This window comes from Triturus cristatus, chromosome 4_2, assembly GCF_964204655.1.
Source record: "Triturus cristatus chromosome 4_2, aTriCri1.1, whole genome shotgun sequence".
In the NCBI taxonomy this organism is placed as follows: domain Eukaryota; kingdom Metazoa; phylum Chordata; class Amphibia; order Caudata; family Salamandridae; genus Triturus; species Triturus cristatus.
In genome coordinates, this window is record NC_140586.1 from 782,383,827 (window position 1) to 782,396,328 (window position 12,502).

The following is a 12,502-nucleotide window of genomic DNA, read 5'->3' on the forward strand; positions in this document are numbered from 1 at the left end:
AACTAACAACCCGTGAGAGCTCTATACGAAAGCTAGAACAGGCCCCACACACAGACGCTTCGGCTAGAATCCAGATTGCAACTGAACCGGTGACGCATGCAGCGACACTAGAATGGCTCTGAGTGCTGACAGCCTAAGAATACATTGACACACATCACTTTGAGGGTGGCAGCGAGGGCGTCTACTGGTGTGTCTTATCCAACCGGCCAACTGGGGTCACCCGATTATCTCACCTAAATAGCATCAGATGAGGTAGTATTTCCCCAGACTGACATCCATGGGGTCTTTGTCAACCACTACAGGGAACTCTATAGGGCTCAGCTGTGAGTACCTGAGCACGAGATAGAGTAGAGCACCACTGCCCGGCTTAGGGACCCCAGAGTGTGAGGCCTTGACAGGACCCATAATGGAGCAGAAAATCAGGAAGGTCAAAGCGGATATGGCACAGGGTAAAATACCATTGTCAGATGGCCTGCCTGCTGAATTATACCATAGTCTACTCCGCGGTTCTCACGCTCAAACTGGCGGTCATGTATGCGTCAACTCTGGAAATTGGCTCTCTATTCGACACCACTAGGGAACACCTTATAATGTCAACTCCTAATTCTAAGGGTGGCCCCTTTGACGTTGCTGCTTATAAGCCGCTCTCAATGCTCAATCTAGGCAACAAACATTTAAGCAAAGTACTGGCCGCCCAGCTACTGCCCAACTTCATCATCTTGGTCCATAGCAATCAGAACAGTTTAATCCCACAAGTTAGCTCCTCCTTCAATATCCAACGCCTTTTTCCAGTCTTGGATGAGACTCCACCATAGTATCCAGCCAAGGCGTTGGCTCTATCTCTAGATCTGTAAAGCATTTGACACACTGGACTGGCGGCATCAGAGAGCAGTCAAGCGCTGCATGAATCTGGGAACAGGCTGAGACAAATGGGTAGCACTACCATACTCAGGCGCCTAAGTGAGAATCCAAATGGTTAGGTGCACCTTGGAGGTGTTTGAGGTGCACATGAGGAGCTGCATCAGGGATGCCAACAGTCCCTGCTGCTCTTTGTGTTGGCGGTGAAACAAGTTGCATCTATAATGAGTGCGGAAGGCAGCGGAAGATGGCCCCCACTGAGGGATGCTGCACATGTGATCTCACTTTATGCACATATGCTTTTTTACCTCCATGGCACTCACACCGGAGTTCCCTGGTCCATAGAGATCATGCACTCTCTGTAGAGGGTAGCAGGACTACAAGCTAACTGGATTAAATCTTGTGCCTTCCCAACATCTCTGGGTTTTCAGGGCACACTGTGGCTTGAGCCCCAATTTAGTTGTTTCGTTGTCAATTTCCGTTGTTGAATGGTCGCCACCAAGTGCTCCGATATGGTCAAAGTATATAATTTCAGAGAAGATTCAAAAGGAGGAAACCTAGGCGAGGCCCTATGAGCCCTGGCTTCCTTAAAGAATGTAGACTAAAGGAGTGGATGGCAGCCGGTCTCAAATCAGTAGGGAACTCTTTTGTCGAGGGTAAGGTCTGCATCCTGGAAGGCTTAGGTCTATGGGCCATCTCTGGAAGGAAGGCACAGCAGAGCCGCCCACACATGATTTGATGCTGACCTTGCTGACGTTTGGCCGGAGCTACAGACTAGAATCCTGGATCTATTGAAAATCCATGTCCATGGTCATGGATTTCCTGCACCATACCTACCACGCCTTTTTTAAGCTGAATATTATGATGTAATCATACACGTTATGCTGCCCTCACTACACCCAGACAGATGTCAGTTTCATCTACATGGTATGTAGCTGTCCTGTGGTGGCAAGAATTTGGGCCTAGGTGGTTGGGGACTTCAAGTGGACACTTAATAGATGAGAATTACACACCTTGGAGATCTGTATTTTGGATAAATATTCCAGACAACGGAGTAAAAGATGGGTAACAGATTTCTGGAGTTCGCCCTGGTTATTACCCATAGATACATAGCGTGGCACAGACAGTCACTAGATGGACTGCCGCATAGTAGATGGAAAGCAGAGGTGATGACCTGGGCTGCCATCAAGGGAGCTGGTATACATGCTGAAGAACTGAGAGGGATCCGCAGGAAACCTATAGTGGAGCTGTGGCCAGAAATACTGACTGCTTTCGCAGGAACCCGACGATTGACTATTCCCACGGAATGTGACGTAGTGACCCCACAGAAGCAGGTGCCTTGGACCTCCATGGGTGAAGACTGTTGCTACTCCACCTGGGTAGACTATCCAACAAAAGATATTTACACCTAGTTAGTGAGTAATATATCTACTGTACCTGAACTGACATTGTTGGCGACAGGACGATTGACAGTAACTTTTAGATTGCGCTATACGGGTGATGTATTTTCCTGACATTATTACTTGTGGCTGGAATATGATTGTCTATGCTTATGTGATATATGCCTATTATTTCTCAATGCAAAAGACACATAATTGATGGATGGAATGCAGAACAAATCAAAACATTCAACCCCAGTCAAGAGATCGGGGTTAAATCCATCTCTCTTTAGCTCACGATGTCACCCAAGTTTAGAAATGGCCATATGCAAATCAGTCTTGACCCTGTGCCTCATGGGAACAGTCCAGCCCGAACTGCCAAGCCAGGTCCTCCTTGGACCGTAAACAAGCATCTTAGACCGGTTTCGGGGTTTCACCCCTCTTCAGCTAGGATAGCTTCATTCCAGTGGCACAGTGAGCCAATGACCCACGTCTGGGCATACATGGCGCACTTAGGGCGAGAAAGCAAAAGACACATAATCGATGGACGGAATGCAGAACAAATCAAAACATTCACCCCCAGTCAAGAGATCTGGGTTAAATCCATCATTCTTTTGCTCACCATGCCACCCCAGTTTAGACCTGACCATACGCAAATCAGTCTTGACCCTGTGCCTCATGGGAACAGTCCAGCCTGAACGGCCAAGCCAGGTCCTCCCTGGACCGGAAACAAGCATCCTAGGACCGGTTTCGGGGTTTCACCCCTCTTCAGCCAGGATAGCTTGATTCCAGTTGCATAGTGAGCCCAGGAGCCACGTCTGGGCATACCTAGTGCACTTAGGGCGAGAAAGCAAAAGACACATAATTGATGGATGGAATGCAGAACAAATCAAAACATTCACCCCCAGTCAAGAGATCTGGGTTAAATCCATCATTCTTTTGCTCACCATGCCACCCCAGTTTAGACCTGGCCATATGCAAATCAGTTTTGACCCTGTGCCTCATGGGAACAGTCCAGCCCGAACTGCCAAACCAGGTCCTCCCTGGACCGGAAACAAGCATCCTAGGACCGGTTTCGGTGTTTCACCCCTCTTCAGCCAGGATAGCTTGATTGCAGTTGCATAGTAAGCCCAGGAGGCACGTCTGGGCATACCTAGTGCACTTAGTGCGAGAAAGCAAAAGACACATAATTGATGGATGGAATGCAGAACAAATCAAAACATTCACCCCCAGTCAAGAGATCTGGGTTAAATCCATAATTCTTTTGCTCACCATGCCACCCCAGTTTAGACCTGGCCATATGCAAATCAGTCTTGACCCTGTGCCTCATGGGAACAGTCCAGCCCGAACTGCCAAGCCAGGTCCTCCCTGTACCGGAAACAAGCATCCCAGGACCGGTTTCGGGGTTTCACCCCTCTTCAGCCAGGATAGCTTGATTCCAGTGGCACAGTGAGCCCAGGACCCACGTCTGGGCATACCTGGTGCACTTAGGGCGAGAAAGCAAAAGATACATAATTGATGGATGGAATGCAGAACAAATCAAAACATTCACCCCCCAGTCAAGAGAACTGGGTTAAATCTATCATTCTTTTGCTCACAATACCACCCCAGTTTAGACCTGGCCATATGCAAATCAGTCTTGACCCTGTGCCTCATGGGAACAGTCCAGCCCGAACTGCCAAGTCAGGTCCTCCCTGGACCGGAAACAATCATCCTAGGACCAGTTTCGGGGTTTCACCCTTTTTCAGCCAGGATAGCTCGATTCCAGTGGAACAGTGAGCTCAGGACCCAAGTCTAAGCATACCTGGCGCACTTAGGGCGAGACAACGAAAGACACATAATTGATGGACGGAATGCAGAACAAATCAAATCATTCACCCCCAGTCAAAAGATCTGGGTTAAATCCATCATTTTTTTGCTCACCATGCCTCCCCAGTTTAGACCTGGCCATACGCAAATCAGTCTTAACCCTGTGCCGCATGGGAACAGTCCAACCCGAACTGCCAAGCCAGGTCCTCCCTGGACTGGAAACAAGCATCCTAGGACTGGCCTCGGGGTTTCACCCCTCTTCAGCCAGGATAGCTTGATTCCAATGGCACAGTGGGCCCAGGACCCACGTCTGGGCATACCTGCGCACTTAGAGCGATAAAGCAAAAGACACATAATTGATGGACGGAATGCAGAACAAATCAAAACATACACCCGAGTCAAGAGATCTGAGTTAAATCCATCATTCTTTTGCTCACCATGCCACCCCAGTTTAGACCTGGCCATATGCAAATCAGTTTTGACCCTGTGCCTCATGGGAACAGTCCAGCCCGAACTGCCAAGCCAGGTCCTCCCTGGACCGGAAACAAGCATCCTAGGACTGGTTTCGGGGTTTCACCCCTCTTCAGCCAGGATAGCTTCATTCCAGTGGCACAGTGAGCCCAGGAACCACGTCTGGGCATACCTGGCAAACTTAGGGCGAGAAAGCAAAAGACACATAATTGATGGATGGAATGCAGAACAAATCAAAACATTCACCCCCAGTCAAGAGATCTGGGTTAAATCCATCATTCTTTTGCTCACCATGCCACCCCAGTTTAGACCTGGCCATATGCAAATCAGACTTGACCCTGTGCCTCATGGGAACAGTCCAGCCCGAACTGCCAAGCCAGGTCCTCCCTGGACCGGAAACAAGCATCCTAGGACCGGTTTGAGGGTTTCACCCCTCTTCAGCCAGGATAGCTTGATTCCAGTGGCACAGTGGGCCCAGGACCCACGTCTGGGCATACCTGGCGCACTTAGAGCGATAAAGCAAAAGACACATAATTGATGGACAGAATGCAGAAGAAATCAAAACATTCACCCCCAGTCAAGAGATCTGAGTTAAATCCATCATTCTTTTGCTCACCATGCCACCCCAGTTTAGACCTGGCCATATGCAAATCAGACTTGACCCTGTGCCTCATGGTAGCAGTCCAGCCCGAACTGCCAAGCCAGGTCCTCCCTGGACCGGAAACAAGCATCCTAGGACCAATTTCGGGGTTTCACCCCTCTTCAGCCAGGATAGCTTGATTCCAGTGGCACAGTGAGCCCAGGACCCACGTCTGGGCATACCTGGCACACTTAGGGCTTGGCAGTTCGGGCTGGACTGTTCCCATGAGGCACAGGGTCAAGACTGATTTGCATATGGATGGGTTAAAACTGCAATGGCATGGTGAGCAAAAAAGTGATGGATTTAGGCCCAGATCTCTGTACTGGGGTGAATGTATGACATTATTCAGCATTCTGTCCATTAACTGTTGTTTTTGCATTTATTATTTCTCAATGACCTACTACTGATATGTATTTTAGTATGGTATATACAAGCATCTATGATTCACCAATGTGTCCCAGGTACATGCTACAGCTTCTTTAAGTTATAAAACAAAACCTGAATACAAATATGTTGGAAAAAGAGAGGAGAAAGTGAATAGCAGGGATGAGAGGTGACTCAGTCAATGAGAGAAGAGCTTAAATGCAGGGCAGACAATATGTTTGGGACCAACTTAAGGGGGAACAAGGGTCAAGAGAAGAATGAAAACAGAATGAAATCAAGGATGTTTAATAAACAGTAGCGCAAAAATGAGAATGAGGGAAAAGCTAACAAGTTGAGGAAGCAATTCAAGCAAGGCTTCAAACAGCATGAAGGAAGGGATTCAAAAACCTGGTAAATAAAAAGACTAGAATTGAATTGTTTTTGAACAGGCATTTTCATTCTTTTTTTTAAGTTACAAGGATGAAAGTGCTGTGCAGCACTGGAGGTAGTAAATTCCAGAGTCTTGTTGCACAGTCAGAAAACAACTGAATTATAGACCATTCTTTTTTAAAGACAAAAGTCATGAGGAGAAGAGAATCTCCTAAACACTTCAATTTATCTGCCAAATATTTGGGAGGTATTGTGTTTAAAGCTTTATGAGTGATACAAGCCATCTTGAACTGCACTCTGTCTCCAATGGGAAGCCATTGCAGTGTTAAACCTACAGGAATGATACAATCGATTTTTGGGGATCCTGAAACAAATGAAGCATCTACATCTAGCACAGCTCTCAGGGGAGCAAGGCGAACTTTTGGTAAGTCACTGAGGAGTCCGTTACTAGAGTCTACAAGAGTCAGATGGTCAGGTTTGGGGTTTAATTATCTGAAATCCTAAATGCTTGACCTAACAAGTATTTTGGCTTCCATGCTCCTGTTTTTGCCGACTTTGCTTTTGCTAGCTTTAGGAGTCTACGCACTTCACCACCTCTAACCGGTGCCAAAGTGCTTGAGCTCTCACCTTTAAACATGGTTACATTGGCTTACACCCAATTGGCACATTTTATTTACTTATAATTCCCTAGTAAAGTGCTACTACATGTACCCAGGGCTTGTAGATTAAATGTGGGCCTGCAGTACTGATTGGTTCATCCATTTAAGTAGCCTTTTAAATATGTCTCAGGCCTCCCATTGTAACCTGTGTGTGCAGTTTTAAACTGCCGTTTCGACCTGGAAAAATACACCTTTTGCCAGACCTAAACCTTTCTTTTTTAATACATATAGGTCACCCCTAGGGTAGGCCCTAAACAGCCCATAGGGAAGGGTACAGTGTATTTAGAAAAGTTGAACATGTACTTTTAACTTTCACTTGTACTGGTAATGAAAAACTCTTAAATTAGTTTTTCACTACTGCAACACCTACCTCCCCCACAGGATAACACTGGGTTAACTTATTACATTTAATAAGTGCAACTTTCAGTTGTGAGAAGATAGTAATACCGGGTGTGGTGTCTAAAGAATTGTAATTTAAAATCCTCTTTAGGTAAAGATGGATTTTAAGTCACAATTCTGAAAATGCCACTTTTAGATAGTTTGTATATATAACAAGGACAACTCTATATGTCCACAGGACATGGTTAAATATGTATATAAATCTGTACAAATGGTTCTCTCCTCTAATTAACATCATTCAAAATCAACTTGCTACAAGCACTACACAATGACTTCCACCACAGTATTCATGTAAGTCTTAAAAAAAGTGAAGAAGCTGTGGCGAAAGTTACAAAGAAAAAATTATTCCTACCAGCATGACCTTAGTTGATTCAGCCATCAATTTCACATACGGCTTTAAAACATCATAGTGGAATCCTGGCGTTAGAAGCCTGCGATGCTGGAACCATTTCTGTCCAGAAAGCACCAATAATCCTTTGCCTGTGCAACAGAAAAAAACATACAAGTTAACAATCACAATACCAATCCCCACATAATAATCCTAATTTCAGAAAAAAAAATCTCCATTACATCGAGCTGTGTATTGTTGACAAAATGCAGACAGTGTGATGCACTTTAATGAGGTAGGTCGAACTGCGACTCACTCCAATTTGATATTTTTTGAACCAATGTATTAATATATTGGTTGGGCGACCTTAAGGGCCAGTATTCGTTGGCGTAGTCTGAGCTATTTAGGTATCTTCAAGTTCGGCATGCGCTACAGTCTGCAATCACTAGTGACACCGACTTGCCGGACAGCTCCCCATTAGAAGATAGAGTTTTGGATGGACACATGCCTGAGCGGGCTTTATCCCTGACCTACAGGAAGCTTATAAACAACATGGGTGATCCCCTGACCTTACTGCGAGCGAAATGGACGGCAGATGGTATTGAGCTGGATGATGAGGGATGGCAGGAGGCGGTTTCGTCCCCTAAAACGGTCGCAATCTCAGCAAGGCTCAGACTGGTGCAATTGAAAGTTCTACACAGAGTATATATAACGGGGCCCCAGTTAGTCCAAATGGGGGGCCAGACAGATGGAAATTGCAAGAGGGGGTGCACACAGCAGGGGATTTTTATGCACATTTTATGGCACTGTAAACTGATCCAGGCCTACTGGCGTGCGATACACGAAATAATGAGTGCCACTCTAGAAATTGAGATCCAACCGGAAGCCCCCAGATGCCTTCTTAATATTTGGGAGCCAACCGACCTTAACAAATATGCTGCCCACTGGGTCACACTCGGATGCATGGTAGCCAAAAGGAATATTGCGCAGCTCTGGGGGGCCGCACATGCACCCACACTTGCGGACTGGGGAAAAGACCTAGATTGGTGCATGCAGCGAGAGAAATCTGTGTACGTTGCTCGTGGCTGCCCTCGTAAGTGGTCTAAAATATGGGCCCCCTGGAATGCATTCCGTGGTAATATCTGATCACCCCCCACCTGTTAGAAGCAGATATCTCCCTCCCTGACTAGTTCCTGCTGCATGAAGCAAATGTATTCTGACGAACTTTTGTTTTGCCGCCAATATTGTTGTGATTTTGTGATACTATGCCATGTTGTCGAATCAGTTTTAATAAAAAGATTTGCCAAAAAAAAATATATTGGTTGGTTCGCAAAATAACCATGCATTTGGTAGAAGTCAAGGCTCAAATTACGACCACTTCTACTAAATACATTTTAGTACATTCCAAGTAAGAAATTGCAAATTAAGAATCATTTTAATTCAAACTTTATGGTTTCTTATTTGGAATATTAGTACACCAAGCCCCCTGTGTTTCCTCTCTGCTGCCACATTTACTGTATGTTTATCTATTTATTTTGATAGATTTTAGGTTTTGTGTAGTGTGGACATAAGCCAAAGGAGTGGTACAGTGCATTACAATGGTTGCAAGGTCAAACTGCAAACTGAAAAAGATCAGCTGCATTTGCACATACATCCGATAAAAAGTAAAACCACTGTTAGAAAATAAAGAATCCATCCAAAATACAAAAGACCACCTAACGTGGACACTAAACATGGAAGAATGCACAAGAACACCACAGTGACGCAGTTAAATAAAGGCACTAGTTTTCAAAGAGATAGCGCCTGGGTTGTGCTAAAATGATAAACTATCCAAAATTGGAATTAAGAAACATAACTGCTCAGATTAAGAGCAATTGCTGGAATTCACTGTTTTTAAATAATTCATTGGAGGGTGTACTCTACTAGTAATCAAGATGGAGGTCTGCTCAGTGCTGTCAGTAATGGATTAATTGAGGGTCCTTTTCTTTCTGCTTAACAGAAGTTCAAGCAGAAGTGTGTCTCAGCTTCGTAGTTTCCATACCCCAATTGAGATAGCCAGTTTATTCGTCAGATCATTTGGGGTGTTGGAGTGAAGCATGTTATTGGCGATGCTGGCAAGTTTTAAGGTGCTTGTAATGTCTAGGGCAAGTGTTAGAGTGTGTGGTCTAAAGTAAGAAGGACACTTCTCTCAGAGATGATCGCATAGAATGCTGCAAATTCTCATTGATGAGTCAGGAAATTTATTAATACCCAGCCTGTCACAAGATTCTTACAACCCACAGCCAGGATAATGTTAGTGTGGTTTTTCTGATTTTACTATAATGGGCATGTATCATTAGAATTGAGAAAGAGTGGTGCAACTGCATTCAAACAAATCAGTTTACTTCTGATTTTAAAGCAGTGTGACCCTCAATGTGGACGAGAAGGCGTGGCCTCTTCATATTGGTATTATTGACATATATTTTGCTTCTCTTTAAGAACATTAGTGTTAGGTCAGCAAGGGAGAATCCTCCTAACCCCCGATGCAGGGAGCGGAGAATCATCAAATATGTTTAGAAAGAGTGGTGGGCTAGTGTAGGGCACTGGATTGATAACTCGGGAAAGAATGTTTTCAGTCTAGATATGAAATGTGGTCGAGCTCCTACAAAGTTAAACAGTCTGGTGCCTACAGTGTAAGTGTGGTTCCTATAAAATCTTGGGCTCAATTCACACTGACTCTGTTCACAGAGGAAGATGGCTACTCTTCAGAGCTCTACGGGTTGATGGTTCCTGATTAAGCCAAGTAACTATGTCATGAGGGAGATTAAAGACTTTTCTTTCGTCAATGACTCTCACTCACACATGCACTGGTTCAGGTGATATGTGTTTCTACATTTTCTGATTAATACCCTTCAATTCTTTTCTCTTCACGAAGCGTGAGTTTTCCTTCATGGTACCAGATTTTCTCTCCAACACGCTCCTTTCAAAATGTCTTAGATGGTGTACTATAAACTGTCTAGGTGATGACAGCAAAAGTAAAAGAGAACTATAAATAGACTTTTGCTCTTTCCATGTTGATTTTTGCTTTGACACTAGGACTATAATTATCTACTTTACATTAGCACCACTTACCTAACACAAGGGCACATTCATTTTTTATTTTTTTAGGCACAGGGAGATTAAGTGATTTGCCCAGAATCACAAGATGTTGAGTCAACATAGAGAGTGGAACCTGGTTCCCCAGTTCTAAAGTCGGCAGCTCTGCCACATCCTCTCCCTTGCTTGAGAAGACTGCACCTGATGATTCTATTCACAGTGCACGCTTTATATTATTTTCAGATATAAACGCAATACATGTGCTAATACTGGATTCTCTTGTGTGACAGCGGTGTATTTTTATTAAAATATTTATTTTTACAAAATATTATGCAGGTTTTCATCATAAGGAATTCTTCAGCTTATTTTTTGGAAAGAGAACTCCACTTTCCCTCCTTTGAATTTTACACTATATTGAATTGTTCTAAAGAAGCTTTGGTTTAATTGTGAAAAATACCAGTGCTGTAGTGAAATATAGTTTTTTTCATTTACTTCACTACATTTACTTAAGGTTTATTTAAGTGCTGAACAATCTCTAACAATTTGCTTTTCATCTATATGTGTTGGTCCCACATAACATTGTAGGTCATCCGCCTCAAGATTTATGGCTAAGATTAAAAAAACCAAGCATTGGCATAGCCAATAGGTCTCGCTTTTGGGACCTTATAAGTATTTAGTTATGCAGCACAATATCCTTGGTGCAATAACATAAAGTGTTGCATGGCTTAACACTTATAAGGTCCCAAAGGCGAGACCTATTGGCTATGCCAATGCTTGTTTTTATTGCAGCTATATTGTCCTATCCCTGCACTTGCTGTACTCGAATAGTGACAGCTGTGCCACCCAGACTTTTTTGTCTCTAATTCTGATTTACATAAGCAGTGTTTTGTATGGAAATATAGCAAACAGGCTTCAAAATCATGTGAATGAGAGCAAACAGCATGTGATAAAAAGCTGTTTTAAGTTTTCTAGCACAGCGTGGGATATGTGTCACTGAAAGGTGCTTGAGTAAATACTCGCCTTTGGCAGATAATAAAATAGTGTTTGAAACCGCTACTGAGTGGGCTGTTTGAGCCCTTAAAAGTTACTTTGCCTTTTCCACAAGTCGAATGCCATATATGTTTTTTGAAGAATACACTGCTTTTATTGCTTTATGTGATTCGTTCTTAGGTGTATTTCTTTCTGTGTGAAATAAATAGTATTTTCCTAAATGTTGCAAAAGAACATTAACTTTCATGGTTGCACTTTATTTATAGTATCCGATCAGCATCGCTGGCGGAAGGCCTCAAGGAGTTTGCCCCGGGGGGGTGGGGGGGTTGGAGGACAAGGACAATATATCAACCCCGAGAAACAAAAGGGTAGATTTGAGGGAGAACAAGAATAACAAGCAGCAAGAATTCAAAGAGAAAAAAAAAGTCGGAGGGAGGAGGATTTCTGCTGGAAGGCGAAATGTGGGTGCGATTCGGTGGAAGAGAAGTAACCTACCGGGGGGGTTGGCGACAGAGAGAGAATAACACACGCAAACTCTTTTGTTTTCTAAGTGAAGCGCAGCCTGTGAGAAGAAACAGAAGCAATGGTAGGGTTCTGAGCGGAAGCAATTGGGGGGGTTGGGCGGGTGTAGGAGAGTAGGATCTGCTTCACATGTTTACCCCCACTTTTTGCTGGTGTTTCACTGTTTTTCGACTTTAGTAAGGCTGGTACCCTGCTAATCAAGGCCCCAGCTTAGCTGCTTACTCTCTAAAATGATTCCATGTACTTTAGGTACAGTTCAGATTGGAACTGAGGTGCCCTTGTAAGCCCCTAGTATATGGCATACTATGTACCCAGGGCATAGGTACCCCAGAGGCCTACCAGGGACTGAAGCATGTATTATGCCACCCCTGGAAAGCCACCCAAAATGACACCACATGTCTGCTACTGCAGCCTGGGTAAGGTGGTGCATGCACTCCTTACTGAGATATAGGTTCACTATATCTCACCATATACCCGAATATAAACCTATACGTCACTCCTATAGCAGGTCTTATCAATCCTGAAGGCAGAGTTCTTGGTTCCTATGTGAGAGGGTGCCCTGCCTGAGCAGAGCCGCTCTGCAGCGTTCGGAGACTCTTCTCTGATGCTGTTGGTAGTG

At 44.3% G+C, this 12,502-nt stretch overlaps 1 protein-coding gene across 3 annotated transcripts in view; it reads right to left on the reverse strand.

The window, feature by feature from the left end:
- LOC146835042 (cytochrome P450 4B1-like) overlaps positions 1-12,502 on the reverse strand; it is a 438,175-nt gene that overhangs the window by 286,916 nt on the left and 138,757 nt on the right. For all 3 annotated transcript variants that reach the window (XR_014960677.1, XM_085602703.1, XM_085602704.1), the window contains one exon: positions 7,321-7,448. Coding sequence is in view for 2 of the 3 variants with exons in the window: in XM_085602703.1 (XP_085458829.1) it covers positions 7,321-7,448 (128 nt within the window). In the remaining variant the exon portion in view is untranslated. The remainder of the gene's footprint in view (positions 1-7,320; positions 7,449-12,502) is intronic.